This window comes from Diospyros lotus, chromosome 2 (genome assembly GCF_014633365.1).
Source record: "Diospyros lotus cultivar Yz01 chromosome 2, ASM1463336v1, whole genome shotgun sequence".
In the NCBI taxonomy this organism is placed as follows: Eukaryota; Viridiplantae; Streptophyta; class Magnoliopsida; order Ericales; family Ebenaceae; genus Diospyros; species Diospyros lotus.
In genome coordinates this window covers 10676185-10695155 of record NC_068339.1, presented here as the reverse complement: position 1 = coordinate 10695155, position 18971 = coordinate 10676185, and the positions used below count along the sequence as shown (strand labels likewise).

Below are 18971 nucleotides of genomic sequence, written 5' to 3'. Positions count from 1 at the left end.
GCTATCCTCTTTCGTCGTCATTGCCGTCCATCTTCGTCCTTCCTTATCTCACTCTCTCTCTCTCTCTATATATATATATAACATGTTATTTTATTTTTTTGCTTATGCAACCTATCATTTTAAAACATTTAAATTCACAAATACACATGTAAGCACACGCCTCTCCAATCGAATTCAAAATTTGAATAAAATTACACTCAATCGATCAAATTATGATATTATTGTCAAAATTAAAACGTTTGAATTAAATTATAAAAAGGCAAAAAGATTGAACTTTTTATTGCTATTAGCCCTATTTTGTTTCATTCATTCATTCTAATCCCACTTTTGTGAAACACAAACAAAGGCTTTGAATGAAAATTGGAAAAGGGTATTTTCATCAATTTTCATTTCATTCGATTCCATACTTATTCTCTCTCTCAAACATAGGTAACACTTGTCTACCTTTATCATTCAATCGCCCTCCCAATGGCACTGTGAAATATAGCAAATGCAGCAAACCCGTCTGTCATAATTCATGAAAACAGTTAATAAGAAAGCGTCTAAATGAAAACCAGGTCAAATTGGGTTGTGCACGATTGGTACCAACCAATGTCACTTAACGGATGAAAGCACATCAGTACATAATCAGTATATACACAATTAAATTGACAGATATTGTGACATCTACATACACACCAGCTAGATATACAAGTCTGCTAGTGCTAGGTGAATCTGTATAATAATCAAGCATAACATGCACAAATGGTGGGTCCAGGGATGGTTTAGGCTTATAAACAAAATATGTTGTCAACGCCACACGTTTCAATCCTTGAACCATGTTGTACGGACACACAGCCGAGGCATTTCACAGGTAGCAAGGATATACGTAATTTTCCAAGCTAGTTCAATGTCAATGTGAACTAACTAGCATTGAAGATTCAAGTAAAGGTCTTTTAGAGCAGCATACAAGGGCTCAGCAGCCCTCGGTCTGTCCACTGTCCCAAGTATTATATCTGATGTGGTGAGATAAGGATCGCCATAGAACCGCAAGTTAGTATCCATTCTCGTCGCGACAATGTTTCCTTCCAGCGAGACTCCCACAAAAGCACCTGACCAATTATTAACAACAGTCAGGCTCTCCCCATAAACCTAGCTATCTGGAAATGATTCTCTCCCAGTTAAAAAATTAAAGCGTTCTCACGTTAGTTGTTGCTAAAAACCTTTCTAGTGATGCGAGTAAGCAAAATAAATAAAAAGCCACTGGTACAAAATCCTTCAGTACCTTTACTACAGCTGTAAGTGTAACATATGCCAGAACCTCTATCTCCAGCTCGCAGATCTGCTTCCAGCACTCTTCCAACTGGTCCAGCTGCAACACTACAACCAGCCCCAAGAGAAAAATGCATCCGGCTACAAAATGTTTTGACCGCTTTAGAATCATGGAGTACAATTATGAAGTCCATTAGCTCACACCCAACCTACAAAATAAGCAATGACATAAAGGCATCAATGCTGAGACAGGTATAGTACTTGACCCAAACAACTCGGTTTCTAACATTCATCTGTATATAAGTGAAGTGAATGCAGCCTGAAGCCCGTTATAGCATGCCAAATAGAATGTGCATGCCACAAAATCTTACTAGTGACACAGAATATCCCTCTCACCTCATTATAGGAAACACCTCATTATACGAGACATATATGTCATACACATTCCTAGCGCACAAATATATTCCAAACCTTCATGCATAATGAAATGAACAAGTACATAAACTTAGCTAAGTTAACTAAAACACTGGATCTAAGTTCAAACTTTTAAGTAGCCTCACAGTTGAATGCTTAAACATCAGAAGAAAAGCATCCTGAGAATCCAACCGATGCAAATTGTCAAAGAACAAAGGATACTGATACCCAATGCTCCACATCTTTCATTGTCGGAACTTTCTTCACATATATTGAATTATTCTATAAAGAAATGCAATACATTAAGCTTTATAATGTTGTTTAAAATAGATTACCAATGAAAGGTGATTTGGGAACTTCACCATTTTGGCATCCAGTTTGGTCTAATAACTATAATTATGCCAAAACACACCATCAATTCTAGCCCTTCCAACACCTTCAGTTTTGGGTACCAGCTTTGCAATATATGGCCTTTTAAAAGCAGAGTAAACAAAATGATTATGCAGATCTTTTGCATGTAACAAAGAAGATTGATCATTGTTTTGCAAGTGAAACAAGAATATTTTAGCACAGCCTCAAAAGTGTGAGAAACTTGATTGTCAAGTCAAGTTGTGTAGAATGTTCAATAGCAATCTGATGGCTAAAAAGAATAATTGAAGGAAGTGCTAATGGACATATTAGAGCTACAAAAATTATCAGTGCCAAGCTTGTGGTTGAAGTATTGACTATGAGGGGACACTCAAAACAGAAAATAATTATATTTGCAGTTCCTATCTGAACCAAGTCATAGCTACAGAAAAAGTTTACATTACGAAGAACAATAAGCATGCATTGCTTTTGGTAAATAAGAGTATATGAAGCAAATGATAAAAAGGAATGATATAACTTATGCAAAGCAAACATGAGAAAAGTCAAAATGGAGAAAGAAAGGGTTCAATTTCATTATAGCTTCAAAACTATTTTCTGGTTTTGGAACCAGTCAATGAGTTTGGTGAATTAAATATAAAAACTCTTTTCAAGAAATTGATCTTAAAACACCACAATTTTAAGAACTGAAAAAAAAAAAAAAGAGAGAGAAGATGTTTTATTGGTCTCCAAAATATTCATCATATGTAAATGAAAACTACATGTAAACAAAGTTATTTTTAGAGTTTCCAGAATTCTCAGCTCTAAAAACAATGACGACAGAGAAAACAAAAAATGAAAAACAAACCTAAAATGGTCTTTATTTTTCAGGACAGCTTAGAAAACAAGAATTTCATGGAGTTATACTTAGCACCCATCGAGAAAAGATGCATGTCATGTAATTCATTTACCCAGCATATGCACTTTCTTGTTCACTACATGTCTTTTCTCTCTCTTTTTTTTTCCTTGACAATTATTACATCCATTATTTATACATAAAAGCAAATAAGAATATTACTTAATTTCAAAATTCGCTCAATTAGTAATATTAGAAGAGACCATATCAATTCAAAAACACCCAAGCATTGGTAGGCTTACCTGAGCACCCCATCCTAAACCAACAGAAACAATTGCAGATGGTGCAGACCATGATCCATCTGACCTTCGGGCAACAACCAACCCAGAGCCAAGTTTGTAAGCAACTAATGCTCCAGCTTTAGCCACTGTTAAAATTGCCAAACCTTTGGCTTCTTTTAGAACTGTTGTGGGTATGGATCTCTCAGGGTTCAATCTGGCAACCTGTCCATTCCAAAAATTCTTTCCGATATGAAACTTTCATCTACATAAACATGTATATAATTTTTTAGAAACACAATCTACATAAATTTCACTTAACTGGATTAGGATAAAACTTTTCCAGTTTAAAGAATGGATCCACAGATAATTAAACTCAAGTTTGACTCCCAGTTTCATACTGTAAATTACCAACTCCAAAATTACCACAAGTGGCAAGTGTCCAGTATGTGGACGAACGCCTCTGTGTGGGAGGGCCCTGGGGGAGATGTGTGTGTGTGTGTGTGTTGGGGCGCGGGGGGGGTGTTGGAATGAATGTTGACTAGTTGATCTCTAATATGAAGGGTCTATGGCATGGCACAAGAAGCTAATATGATTTTAGAGTAAATAAAACCAGCCATTGTTGGAAGATGGTTTCACTGTGAATGTAACCAGCACCTGGCAGAAACTCCTCAATGTATTTGAAGATTTATATATTTCATGTTCCATGGACAGACCCACAGGTAGATTCAGCCAACCTCTGGTGCATGTCCAATCCATCACATCATTCTTGGCAACCTGCACAGCATTGCTAGTGCTGTTGATTAGTACACCTTGCAAAGGATCAAGCCTATCATAGCAGGCATCACACACCCTCTGTGGATTCCTCTCTCTAAACTTAACAGGCATCAAGCATCTCCCCTTTGAGCATGTCCTACAAAATATCCCTCCACAAAACCGACAATGATGTCTGCCGCGGGTCAGAGCAGTGAAGGGAGCATTGCATTGCATGCAAACTGTAGTAGAACTGTCTGGAAGCCATTCTGGGGGTTCAGCTTCCAGCACCTCTTTGTAAGCACTATAGTCAATACCACATCCATAATGTTGAAGAAGCGGTGGAGCACTCGGTGTGTAGACAGAAGCATGCAAGAAAGTTTCTCCATTCTCAGCAGAGCCAAGAAATGAAACATCAGAACTGGAGAATTGCTGAGCTCCACTGACACCTGAACCTTTATTTTGGCCAGTCACAATTGCAAGCAACCCGCTTAAGACATTTTTCAGGTTCACCTCCGGAGGCTGATGCTCAGAACTAGAAAGATCTTCACCAGAATTATATCCTCCCTCCAAAATGTCCTCAGATTCATGGGGATATTGATATGGGCATTCATGCTTCAAGGACCTTGAGCCTGAGGAGCACGTATTATTGGCCTCTGGCACAGTCCAAGTAAAATCAGTGTAATCATCAACGTACTGGAAGTTCTTCTCCTTTGATAACTTAGAAATTGAGGAATATGAATCTCGTCCTCCAGGTTTAGCCATAAATTTGTGCTACATACATCCACTGTCTGGAATTAGCTAATTTTCTGCATTGTGAAAACAGTTATCTCAGTGACAGTAATTAGAAAGGAAGGGAAGCAAGAAAATTGGAGTTCTCAAGTGTGGTTCACACTTTACACATGACACGCAAAGTATAAAAATGGAACATTAGCATTAAGCAGGTTCCCATTTATCAAACAGTGCATCTCCTAGGGTAAAAGCATACAACATACTAAAATGTTTATCCTTATTTCCCAATACATAGAAATCTCTCCCTGACTTACCATTCCTATTACTATTGATGTCGCTGAAGGATCTCAAGATATTGATGCTTAGATACTGTTATGAGTGATTCACAATGAGATTTCGTTACATAAGCAGTTAATTGACAAAAGCAAGTAGAATGGAGATTTGGCCACCTGACTGATATAATCCTCGCGTTTGCTTTGATAGAGATTACCAATTTGGGAACTCCACTGTATAGGATAACCAGTTCCAAAACACACAACTTTAGGAGTTACTACTTTGTAGCTTAAAAACCTTGTATGATCATCCTAGCATTTATTAACCCGGCCTTGACCTTAGACTTCATGATACAATTAAACGAACTCTTCAATACCACAAGCAAACATTAAAGAAATAGAAATCAGAAACAGGATTGCGTGCGTTAGCCTCCACTAGTGAACAATTTCACGAAAACGAATCTCGATTTGAGGCTTCGCCTTTCGGCAACCAATAGGCTTTCAGGCAGCCGAAGAGAAGCCAAACTGAAATCAACTACCCTCGAATTCAGGTTGCTAGCGTTATCCCCAACCAAGGAGGACAAAAATAGCAGCAAGGAACACTTAACTATAGAAATCACAATATCACACCGAAGAACGGAGAAAAAAAAAAAAAAAAACAAGCAATCTAAAGAAGGAATTGCAGAGAGGAGGGATTGAACAGAATCAATCTGCCCTACCTTTGGTGTCTCAGAAATTGAGCGTCAAATCTCCGTCTTCGTTTCTCTCCTTTCCTCGTGGTTAGATACAACAGATAGATGAAGAATCTATGGATAACAACGGAGGTTGCCTGTGGATCGGAGGAGTTTGCAAGTTGAAGGTCAAACGAAAATCGAAGAGAGAGAGCCAAAACGCGCAGCCATAAAAGATTAATTAAAAGATAAACAGGCATATATATGCACATGCTCGTTAATTTAGTCGCACGCTTTCTCCCGGCCAATCAAAATCACGCATCCCAATTGGGGATTGGGATGTTTTGCATTAATGGAATTGTTTAAACCAAATTAATGTTAATCTTCTTCTTCTTCTTCTTCTTCTTCTTCTTCTTCTTCTTCTTCACAACTATTATTTGATTTATAAATACCTAACAAATTTAATTTCTTGATTCAGCCCGTAGAATTATAAATTTATAGCTCGCCTGAACATTTTTTATGGGCAATATTTTTATAACTCATCCGGAATATAAATATCTCTTATTTCTTTTTTATTATAAATACATTTGATATTGTGATTTATAAAACAAATATTTTTTTTCACTACAGAACAAAATTTACTTGCCAAATAAAAATAACAAAAAAAAATCTTCTTTATTTGGACTTAAAAGTTCAAAAAAAATTTATTGCTCGTGTAAGACAATATAACATTTATCCGACATAAACAAATTGAGGGAGACATGGCCCCATAGAAGGTGGGACCCACACCCCTTATAAGCCCGCATCAAACAACATACTATTGTCTAACACGAGTAATATAATAGTTTTGCTTAAAAGTAACAATAAATAAAAATATATTCAAAATTAAAAATATGCATTTGAGCAAAACCTAACATGACTCAAAACTCAAGAGTTAGGCTCGGAACAAAAAAAGCCAACAAGTACTTGGTTCATCTCTTAGTCCACCACCACCTTTCTAAAGCACAAATAAGGCTCATGAATAACTCTCTAGGACCAACTTACAAATTTTATTTTCGTTGATCATGAGGTCCTATCTAGACTACTTTTTTAGTACAAGACACCTGTATAAATGCACAATGCCTAACAAGTGAGAGAGGTCATTTCTTATACTCTAATTACATTATTGTTGTGTCATTCTTAAATAGTAACTAACTTGAGTGACCAAGGATTTACTAGAGACGAGACCATACTCTCATTTTGTCTCATAAGAGCATTTCAGACATGCTTAGCCTCGACAAGCATTAAGACAATTTCGAACTAGAAAACTACAAATTGGGTGGTGATCAATTTTTTAACCGTGTCATTTTAGCACCCACCGTGGGGCCAATTTCAACTTCAATTCATACTTGATCAACCTTGATGGCCACGCACTTGTCCATCAAGCATTAGGACAATCTCGAACTAGAAAACTACAAATTGAGTGGTGATCAATCTTTCAACCGCGTCATTTTAGCACCCACCGTGGGGCCCATTTCAACTTCAATTCATACTTGATCAACCTTGATGGCCACGCACTTGTCCATCAAGCAATTACCAAGCTCTTCCAACAGCATGCCTCTACAATGAGCCCCAGCTACTGTTGGAACCAAGCATCCAAATCCGAGCCACAAAGAGGCTTAGATCCTCATTGTGCTTAATCATTCATCTCACAAGCAGCAAGGGAATCAACCCCCCTTCCAAATCGAGTAGCTCAACTCAAAGATCAAGTGCAGCACCTTACGGAATTGTTAACAATGTTCCTTAAATAACAGGGGACAAGGGTAACAACATTGAGATTTAGCCCTCCCAACATCATGATAATCATTATAGGGAGCAACTCCACCTTTCACAAGAAAAGAGGTCATCAAATAGAGAACTCGACTCAAGGCACCATGATCAACATCAGCACCAAAAAGAAAGAATCCCCCATTTCTAAGAAGGAGAGGCAACAGTCAGGAAGTGAAGGGTCGATATTTTCCAGACACATGAAGGTTATCACTCCGCAAAAAAGATGCCTCTGGCATCTAGAGAGGAAAATAGAGTGCATGGCAGAATGGAAAGAAACTCAAGGCAATGGACCAAGTGAGCCCCTGAACAGAGCAATAATGGCCAAGATTCCCCCGATAGATTTCGAGTTCCAACGGTTAAACTCTATGATGGAACCATAGATTTGCTCGACCACATCGAGCTCTTCACTTTACACATGTTGGTTCAACAGCCTCGAACAGGATGTGCTGTAGAGCGTCCCCAGCAAAGCTTGATGGCAATTAGAGTTGGGAATGATTCAATTTGATTTTAATTTTTACTAAAATCATGACTAAATTAACTTTAAACTATTAAAATCAAAACTAAATTATTATTCATTAATTTTAAAAATTAAAAACCATAACTAAATCATTCAGTTTTGGTTCAGTTTCAGTTTTAATCATGATTTTTTTAATTTGATCCATACTCATCGGGTTTTATTTTTTTTAAATATTTAATTAAATATTTTTATTAATAATTATTTAATTGATAAAAATAAAATAATTTAAGATTAGGTTTTATTTTTATTTGTTAATTACTTTATAAATGTTAAATATTTTATATATTTGTAATGCATTAGTTAAAATACTTATAAAAAAATGCATTAGTCAATATATATATTATGTGTATATATAATATATTAAATAAATATATATATTATATTTATGTATATTCGATTCAGTTACTCACATATTCGGTTCGATTTCGGATCGGATTTCGATTTGAATTTAGTAAAAATCATAATCAAACCATACCTAGTGAAACAGTATGCAGTTTTTTCCCAAACCAAACCATTATCCAGTCAAATAGTTTTTAACCGCGTTGACCAGTTCGGTTGCCCACAATTTCGGTTGCAATTGTCATCCCTAATGGCAATGTTTGATATTAGTATTCGGCATTGCTAAATCAATTAATCCACTCATTTCAAGGAGCTAAAGATCAACTTCTTGCTCATTTTACCTTTTCCGACGGGTATGAAAGAACACTATGACCTTAGTCAACATTTAGCAATAACACGACGAGTCCCTTCAAGACTATGTTACCTGGTTCAACTTAAAAGCACTTAGTATAAGGGACTTTGATCGATAGATTGCTATCGTGGCCTTCTAAAACAACCTAAAAGGTGAAAGGCTATTAAACTTACTTGTGAAGAACCCCATTCTATTTCCTGAACGTTCTTGATAGGGTTGTTAAGTACATTAATGTTGAGGATGTACACTGGGCTAAGAAAATAGAGACTACGAAAAATAAGGACAAGAAAAAGAAATCTACTAGACAAAAAGGTCGAGTAGAACCTTTATGAGGGAAGAAACCTAACCGAGAAGGTTGGCCTAACCTCCAGAGGAGCCCCATGAGATACACCCTTCTCAATGCCCGAGAATCGAAATATTGATGGCCATAGAAGGGAAGGAATACAAGAGATCAAGCTAAATATTGTTGATTCCACAAAGATCGCATGCATGACATCAAGGAATGTAAGCAATTGAGGGAAGAAATCAAAGACTTGATGAATTGAAGGTACTTGCGACAATTCATTACTTAGAAATTAGAATGGATAGACTGTAGAGATGAAACGAGAGGGGAGGGAGGAATCCTTCCTAGCACAAAGTCCGATCCAGCTAGACTAGACTTATACTCCACCCTAGTGAGAGGGAAAACGATGATTGAAGAATCCCCTAGTTTTCTACACTTTGGTTGGGGGTCCCGACCCTCGAAATATATTGGAGCTAAGAAGAACAATCTCGGGGAGTATAGTGCCCCAAAAATTTAGGAAGAGTGGAAGATCCCAAGGATCCATAATCTTCTCCAATAAGGACCTCTCATCTCAAACCAACTATAATTATCCGTTGGTAATCTTGATACTCATGGGTTGGTGGGAGTTTAGGAGAATTTTGGTTGATATGGGGAACTGTTTGGAGATTTTGAATCGGCGAGCTTTTCTCAACATGGGATATACCATGGAACAACTAAGTCTAATTTTGAGTCCCTTTAGTGGGATTTAATGGAAGGATAGTACAAACAGAAGGGATGATTCAACTCTTGGTTACTATAAAATCCAAGTCAAGAAGAGTAACGAAAGAGCTAGACTTCATAATAGTCAATGCACCATTTGCCAATAATATGATCCTTGAAAGGTTTAATTTGACCACATTCCGAGCTACTCCCAATACTTATAAGATGGTGATGAAGTTCCTTACTCCAAACAACACAAAAGAGGTCTAAGCTGATAAGAAATGTCTTGAGAATGTTACCTAGCCTCTCTCTCGTCAGCCAGGGAATGAGATGGCTTGGGAACATCCACCCTCAAAGAAGGTGCAGGACCATCATCAAGACATGGCAACTTGAGGGCACCTCTGGACAAAAGATCTAGAGCTAATACGTTTGGAAACGATATAGCACCAAAAGGGAGCAAGAAAGAAGAAAGACAATGTTGGAGACAAAACTACAAAGCCCCATGCATGAACTAATTTAAATTCCGTTAAATGAGGATAGATCAAATCAAATAGTAGAGCTTAACGCTTGACTAAAGGACCATACCCGCTTGAAAATCATCTCAGTGCTCAGAAGTTATGCAGAGGTCTTCACTTGGTCAACGGATGAGAGTTCAAGCCCAGTCTTGAGATAATGTTCCAAAAGTTGCACACAAACATGAATACTCAACTAGTGTAACAAAAGAAAAGAGATTTGCTCTAGAAAGGGCCTGGGTTATATAAAGGGAAATGGATAATGAAGGCTCTGTGTGGACTTTACTAACCTGAACAAGGCATGGCCAAGAGATAACATTCATTGTCGAGTATACACACAGAGAGAGGAGAGAGAAGAAGCAACATACATACATACATACATACATACATCCAACCCAAATAATGGATCTGCCTTATGGTTGATAGTACAAAAACTTCTGAGACAGTTCATATGCCTAGCCTAAACAATTCAAAATTTTCCAAACCACCTTCCCAATCCCACTGTTTTGAAAAAACCACATGGAAATACAATGATACATAGTGTCACCAATCCACCAAGCTTTATACCTAAAGCTTCTTCCTGGGATGTGACAATGCGTCACAGAGGCGCAACCCCCCCCACCCCCCACCCAGCCCGGTTATCATCTATCTCACCCTTCCTTCTTTCCGACTTCTTTCTGTCTAGTATGTTCGTCAATCTTGTGGGCCTCATTACCAAACTTTATATCCTAAGCTTCTTACCTGGATGTGATTCATCGTCATAGATGCCCCCATCATCATTTAGCTCACCCTTCTCCTTCTCCATCTTCTTTCTGGCAAGTATCTTGTTAATCTTGTGCAGCTCATTAGTAAGTTTCTGGTCTTTATTCTGTTTTCTAGTCTTCCTACCATCTTGCATCTTCACCCCAAACTGGAATGCAGCCTTTGGCATTGCTTCCTTCTGCTCATTGTATTTTGCCCATTCCTCTTCAGTCTCAAAGTCCCACCGGTGGAGACGACCCTTTGCCTGCAACAGCATCGAATATTAATTTATTAACCATATCAAAATCACCAATGAGGAACTACCATGACCGCTAAAAGGTTCATTTCCCCTAAAGCACAAACAATAATTTTGGGACAACTACTACATTTCTATAACCGGATAAATGAATTTTATCTTAAAGGAGAAAAGAAGAATGAAAAGGCCAATGAGAGCTTTTATTTATTCATGCTAGCCATGCAAGGAAAACTTAATTTCTCAAAGGCATCAACGCATAATGATTATCCGAAGAACAAATAAATGAATATTTCTTAAAAGGAGAAAAAAGAAGATAAGGCTCGTGAGAGTTTTTATATATTCATTTTCAAACCATGCAAGAAAAACTCATTTCGATAAAAGCATCAATGCACAATTGTTATGTATAACCAAAACATCACCTCAGACTGATGTGATTTTAATTTAATTATTTTCAAATGAAAATTTCTACTTTATTATTCCTCCTATTCACCTCAACACTTCTAGTGTCGAAGGTCTTCCTCCAATTAACAACTAGTCCAAGGCCAGATAAAAGAGGATTATATTAGGTAGCCAATAGGTAGCATAAAGATTATTGGATCTTAAAACATGCTCATGCAAGAAAAATTTATTATAAAACCATCAATGCATGATAGTTATTGAAGATCAAAACATCACCCACCCTTCCACCCATATCCATTTTCGATAAGTCATCTTCATCGTCACTGTCAACAATCTCACGGTTGTACTCTTGGTATCCAGGATAGCATTCAGAGTAACTCTCAGATATGAAATTTGGATCCTTCTCCCGAGCATCTTTCTCTCGCAATTGCTGAAGCCTGTGATCATCACGCTTGAACACGGAGCCTAAACCCCTGTCTTTCTCCTCTTGAGTCATGAAGCGTGGGTCCTGTTGCATGTTTAAACCTGTTTGGACATCATAACCCTGAATGTTTGGCTGGAGGTATTGCTCAGGATAAGCTAGCTGCTCAGCATAGTGGTAATCTTGCCACTCTGCTTGATAGCCACCGGCTAAGGCCTGTGCTTGCATAGCATCATATCCACTCTGAAAAGGTCAAAATAAAAATGGAACCCGAGAAAATTAGGAGTAACTCACAGCACTTAGTTAGGTACTCTACTTTTGTTCAAGATAACTCACCATTTGCTGCCAATCATGGGAAGGTTCAGAGGGCGGGATCGGACCATAAGCAGGTCCACTAAAGTAGGAAGTTTTTTCCCTATTGCGAGGGGACTCCTCCATGTCTTCTGAGATAGGGCTTTGGCTCATATCTTTACTGGGGATAGCATAATCAATTCCATCCCCCACAAATATGTCATCGCCTTCAGCTCTGGCAACTGCAGGGCCTTGCTTTTCTTTTGGATCGGGCTGTACCTTTTTCAGAGGTGGGGGAGGTGGAGGGGGGTTTAGGCTAGTTTGATTCTTTACAATTCCACCATCATGCTTTGACACCCTCTCATCTTCATAATACTCATTGCCAACAGCTGCTATCTTTCCTGCATGATTTAATACGCATATGTTATATAGAGAAGGAAACTACTGATGTTGGAATAATTGGATATTGCTTATAAAAAACAGAACCAGATCACCACCTACCAGAAATGCACAAATAGATAAGAAGTTGAACTCTAGAGCTGTATTTACCTCGTTCTCTTTGGGGAAAAAAATCAAAATACCCTCTGATACCAAATGGTTGACAACATAGCTTTATTATCACACATGCATCACATGAATGCATGCATGAATTATCAAGAATATTTACCAGGAGTAGCATTCAATTGACTCACCATAGTTTTTGCTCTTATGAAGAAATTTGAATTCAATGCTTGCATGAACTCCACAGAATATTTACCGTGAGAAGAATTTGATGGACTTGCCAGATTTTCATTCTCATGAAGAAATTTGAATTCCTCCCTGTTTGTTATGTGCATTTATATTCATGTCAACCAGATTTGGTATATCCTTATATAAATGCCTTTTACAGCTTACAGAGGAGTTAGCATTTTGGGGACATCTTACAGCACAAGTGTGCTGAAAGTTTTCTCAAGAGTTCTTTGATTAAGGGAAAAAATCCATAGTTAAAATGGCAAACCAAGAAGTATCACGTTAATATCAAAATGAACACAGGATAAACAAGGGAAAAAATAAGGATACAGTTAAAGTATGACTACAACTAAGAAAAAAGTTTTTTTTTTTTCCATTAACTTGACCTATAAACATCACATCTAAAACCCGTAGGAACATATTTAATAGTACTGCACCGGTCAAATTATGTTCTTTTAGCCAACCCCACCTAGTGGGCTTAAGGATTGTGAGTATTGTTGTTGCACCAATCAGATTATCATTACACCAGAAATGTAAACAAATAAAATGTAAATTTAAGTTCAGTAGTCTTAAGTAATCTCAAATTTAGATAATTAAGTCACTAATCAAAGAAAATCATCATATGACAATATGATTTGAAAATACAAACAGACATCTAGTACTGATAACAAGGAAAACACCAGGAGGAATAGTAGATATTTCAACATTCCATTTAGGAGTGGACCTAACTTCAATCAAGCTCTCATAACCAGACATGCACATGGCACCTACAACATGTATTTAAAATGTCTGATGGGTATTCAACAAGTTTTGAATAAGGACATGGCACCCATTTTGGATTGTAAGGTTTATAGATGGTGAACTTATGAAGGAAAAAAAGGGGCAAAGCATACCTTTCACTTCTCTTTCTTTCTTCTTTTTCTTCAGAATCTTTCCAGATGATCCAAGGCGTAAATATGACATAATTTTGGCTATTCGATCTAGAACAGAACCATCAACACTGACGGTAACCATTTCCTGCAAAATGTGCAATGATCAATATTAAATCAGCAACATCACAACAATGAAATTTTGCATTTACAAATGCCAATAAGATACTAACCTCTGGGACTGGGCAGTCAGCTTTGCTTCTATGCAGAGTGGTTGGTATATCATGAGAAAACCCACCCTCCTAACATACATGGAAGAGAATTTAGATTAAAGAAAAAAATCTCAAATTGCTTTGTGCAACTCCCTCTAGATTCATTTTGTTTTTTGGAGTACAGGATTTTATGTACAGTTGTTACTTGTTGGTTGCCAGGACAGGTGTTTAACATAGCAAAACTATATCAACTACCTTAAAGTATTTGCCAAGCAGTCAAGAGCATATAACATACCACCTTTTTTGTGTATTACTGACTTCCTGAAACGAAGCCAGCTATACTAGCAAAGTACCATTCTCATAAGTGATGTCATCCAACACCCAAAAAAATAACTTTAATTAGAATGCATCAACTCATGATAGTCATTCATAATGAAATTTTGTGTCATGAGACATGGCTCACACTAGCAATATTCAAAGACAGTTTGTATGTTTGACTTGACAAAAACAATCAGCTGTGCTAGCCCTTGACCAACCTGATGATTGACATTCACCAGCTTAGGACCAACGGTGTATGATACTTAGAAGGCAGGCGATATCTCATGGCAGTTATCTACCACAACATGTCAAGCCTTTATCCTACTATGTGGGGTTGGCTACATGAATTCTAACTACTTTACATTCATTTCTATCCACGGCCTTATCTTCTACAAGGCCCAAGGTCACTTACATCAAAAGGCAACAAAACCAATATTATGCGAGGACAATGTTGGAACTACATAGATGCTAAAACAACTCAGTATGCACACCACAAAAAGAAAAGGAAAGAAAGAAACAAAACAAAATAAGGACCTAGAAACCAAAAGGCAGCTTCACAAATAGATGGTAATTTTCCAACACATGAACACACATAAGGGCCACATGGCCCGTTCAAACAATAAAGCATTTGTCTAGACCAAAATTAAACTGTCTTGATCATTGTCTCAATTAATTTCCCATTTTCTAAAGGAGTCTAGGTTAGTAATATCAGTAATGAAATGGAACATGGACACAACTATTAGGTATATGATGATATAAGGAAGAAAGAACCATACCATATTGAAAATAAAAGCCATTCGACCTGGAAGAAACATCTCATTTGACTTGATTACTGTTTGAGGCTTGACTATCCACTGATACACTGACTGCAACAGACAAATAGGATAATCACCATTGTTTTTCTTCATTAGAAGTTACGTATTTATATGCTCTGAGTAGCATCATGGCAACTGAAACCACTAGATTCATCCAAGTCTTCAGATGTTACCTTTGCAGTTGATGTGCGAAATGACACTGGTTGATCTTCCTTGGGAGCCCTATCAGTAAATTGAGAGAAAGAGAGAGAGAGAGAGCATCATCAATACACAGTATATAGGCTCAATTTTTTATGAAAGGAATATGCACCTAAAAAGCAATGTGAGTCAAATATATTTAAACGGAACAAAATGGAACATAAAATAAGGGAAAAATTGCAAAACAAAATAGACACAAATATTTTACACGCTTAAATAAGTTAAGCAATCTCAGATACCTAGATTTTCCATCATCATCATCTCCGGCGTCTGGCTTCTTGTCAATCTCACTCCTTACTTTGTGAAGCAAAGCATAATCCAAGCCTTTAACTAAATGGGTATGTTCCACATCACCTGAATCACATTGATTGAGCCAAAACAAAAAAGAATTAGTTGAACAAAAGACAGCTAAAGCAGATATCACTCCCATATCAAGATAAATAAGAAAGGAGCATCAACAGTATACAATCTCAGTGAAAAGAGTTTGATAGTAACTTTATTCCAATAAGGGCCTTTGAGGAACTAACCAAGGAGGGAAAACTATACTCCATCAGATTTTTAGTGATACAAACTGCTTAAGCTGGTCCAAGCAACTTATTCTTTTACAGTAGCTACTTGCAGGCTTGTTCCCACATGTGTAGGCCATCACGATGTTTTAATTTCCATCTTTTAGTCATCTGAGAGGTAAAGATGTAGCAGAAGAGACTGTTGCTCATAATCAGAAGAGGGGGGGAGGGGGGGGGGGGAGAGAAGGGTATGTGAGATAGTGGATAAAATCCACATGCTGGACAAGAGCTTTGCTAAAAGGATCAACTTTTATTGTTCACGCTCAATCTCATCTTCCACTGTCATAGCACAAAGTGGCATGTTTGTATTTCTTAAAGCTACTTCTCGGGGGGGGGGGGGAACAGCGCTGCTATTTGGATCTGTGCTTGGTGGAGAGAAAGATAAAAGAAGGAAAATCATAGGAAAACACAATGGAAGGAGCTTTTTGTGTTTGATTAAGGTATGCAAGAAACAACCCACAAGGACAGGGAGCTCCACAAAAAGGGAGAATTTTCAGGAATTGAAGACCTTTTTTTATCCTGTGGGTTAGAAGATGAAAAGCAAATGAATAATTTTTTGTCCACAAATAATATGTCCATGCAAGGTGTTTTATTTTACTTGGGTAAATTCAAATGTCGTTTAACTCTGTACTTAACCAACTGAATCTTTCAGTTCCATCATTAAACAACCCCCAAAAAAAAGAACCATAATTAATATGACATTGAATTGAACTTAGTAAAATTTCATTCATAGAAAGTGAGCAATAGGTTGTCCTACAAAGACAAGAACAAAAAGCATTATTTACAGGACACATACCTCCAAGATACTTGCTCTTCTCGATGGATAGCTTGTGGGCGTCAGCCAACCTAGGAAACCGAAAACATCAGTGATGTTGTCGTTAGGACTTACAAATCAGGAACACATAAGAAGAATACTCCTATCAAATCCTTACACACTTACAGAATAAAAAAGACAATAAGAACAATCAGTTATAACAGAAGAATAAGCAAGAACAATAAATTAAAATGATCAAACCACACAAAGAGATCGAGATTATCCTGGTTCGGAATGCCCTTAGGCAAACCTACATCCAGTAGTACAACACCCACAGAGCAGCCTTTTATTCAGTAGGAAATTGATCAATACATCAAGCCCTCTCCTTCATCTATATCCCCAAGTACAAAACCCTCATTCCCTCAAGAATACACAAGGACTAAATTCTTATCACTTAGCCTCTCTTTTCTCAAGAACGACACAGCACTCATCACAAATGAAACTGAGAACTCACCAATTAATCTTGATTGCTATCAACTGCCCCCTGCCCTCTTATTTATAGAACAGGCGGACACGCTAATGAAACTAACCAACATTGGAGATATTACAATTAGACCCCAAAAATTAAGACACATTACACTTTGAAATTGAAACCTAACTGTTCTAAATCTTCCAGCCTATAGATCACCAAGACTTCACTGACCTCCTATCGCTCAAACTCGAGGCAAACTCAACAAGTGAAATAGCAGTAATGCTGGTATGAGTAAATTTCTTTACATATTTATGGTCACAGAACTAAAATTGAACCACGAGAACAGAAGAGAAAGAGACGGATGGGGCATGGGACAAACCGAAGATCCACAGTCCCTGGAGGAGCAACCGCATGAAAAGAGCCCAATTCAGTGATTTCATAATCTGGATTCTGATCTTCCCTACGTTCTTTAGCTCTGTCTCGATACTTAGGTTGCTCAGGTTCCTCCGCCTTCTCGTCCCTGCACAAAAGGGAAGGTAAAACCCACAAAACGCAGAAATTACAGACTGTTTGAATAAAAGAGGGAGAAAACAGAGCAAAGGAGGAACGAACGTCTTGCGACGAATAATCTTCTCCTTGTAGTTTCTTTTGGACGACGACATTGAATGCTTCTTGGAGGAATCGCCTGAAGAAACACAGCGTTCAGCTTTTCGTGGGGAAAACAAATCGAGTCACCGTTAGGGCTTTCAGCTTCCAGAGGGTAAGGTCGAGACTCGAGAGCAGAGTCCTCGCTCACAAGGGAGAGAAGAGAAGAAACCTGCTAATGACGAAAATACCCCTTTATTTTCCTTAAATCTCTTATTAGCCCGCTTCAGAAAGCCTGGGCCTGGCGACTCTGATCCATTGCATCAAACCCAACATTAAGGCCCAGAAAAGTATATTAAGCCAGAGATTTTGGGGCCCATTTTATTTTCATTCCCTTTCCGGCTTTCCTGTTTTTGAGTGGTCTTTCCAACGGGAGAAATTCTAAGGTAAATTATAACAAAAAAATATTAATAAAATCATTATTTTGGAAAAAATTACCAAAAAAATTATTTTTATGACTTACAAAAATATACTATCAAAATAGTTTGGTGATGTGATTGATACGAGCGATTTACGTTATATGGTCGCACTGCATAAAAATATTTATATTCTTAGAAAAAATCAAAAAATATTCGCTGCTCCTACCTCAACGTGTTTACTTAGTGGACATAATTTTTTAAATTATTATTTATATAATTATTTATGATATATTATTATATGTTGTGTTACCCAATCAACTTAAATAAATGAATACTACATCATTATTTCCCTTTACAGAGATTGTTACTTCAACTCACTCTTAAATAATTTTCGTAAAAACAAGATTATTTAATATAAAAGCATAACTAAGTTTTAAAATCGTGGGACCAAGTGTCAGGGACTTTCACAAGAAAAGGCATCCCAAGACTAAGTTTTATCAATCTTACACACCTTAAGAATGGAGAAACGAAAATTTTCTCAATATATCATGAATAATACAAGTAACCTAACAATAAAAAGCTTACCTCAAAATCATTTTTAAGACATTTTTATATTTTTGTACAATCTAACAAGAGAGATATTATCAATTCATTACCTTTTCCGCACTAACCTTGTTGCCCCTATTAATCTAAGTTACTAATTTCTTATTTATATATGGTTAAAAATATTTTACTTAGGTTTATTCGTCATAGGTCACAAGGGAACAAGTTAAGTTAAAAAAAAAAAAAAAACAGCAATCATTAGATTGCATGATATTACTTAACAAATAAACTTGAAGCTTT

At 37.1% G+C, this 18971-nt stretch overlaps 2 protein-coding genes across 2 annotated transcripts; both read right to left on the bottom strand.

Annotated features, from left to right (window-relative positions):
- Positions 1–563: 563 nt before the first annotated feature.
- Positions 564–5817, bottom strand: LOC127795704 (uncharacterized). The gene is made up of 5 exons (XM_052327557.1): positions 5621–5817; positions 3802–4706; positions 3169–3369; positions 1265–1460; positions 564–1091 (listed from the first exon to the last, which is right to left on the bottom strand). The coding sequence occupies exons 2-5, from the start codon at positions 4660–4662 to the stop codon at positions 907–909; spliced, it is 1443 nt and encodes a 480-aa protein (XP_052183517.1). The 5' UTR covers positions 4663–4706; positions 5621–5817; the 3' UTR covers positions 564–906.
- A 4655-nt stretch (positions 5818–10472) lies between these two features.
- Positions 10473–17935, bottom strand: LOC127795710 (suppressor of mec-8 and unc-52 protein homolog 2). Its single transcript, XM_052327563.1, has 11 exons — positions 17737–17935; positions 17504–17644; positions 16695–16744; positions 15572–15686; positions 15308–15356; positions 15096–15185; positions 14023–14091; positions 13814–13937; positions 12237–12592; positions 11760–12143; positions 10473–11089 (listed from the first exon to the last, which is right to left on the bottom strand). Exons 1-11 carry the CDS (start codon positions 17784–17786, stop codon positions 10805–10807), a joined length of 1713 nt encoding a protein of 570 aa, XP_052183523.1. The 5' UTR covers positions 17787–17935; the 3' UTR covers positions 10473–10804.
- Positions 17936–18971: the final 1036 nt, after the last annotated feature.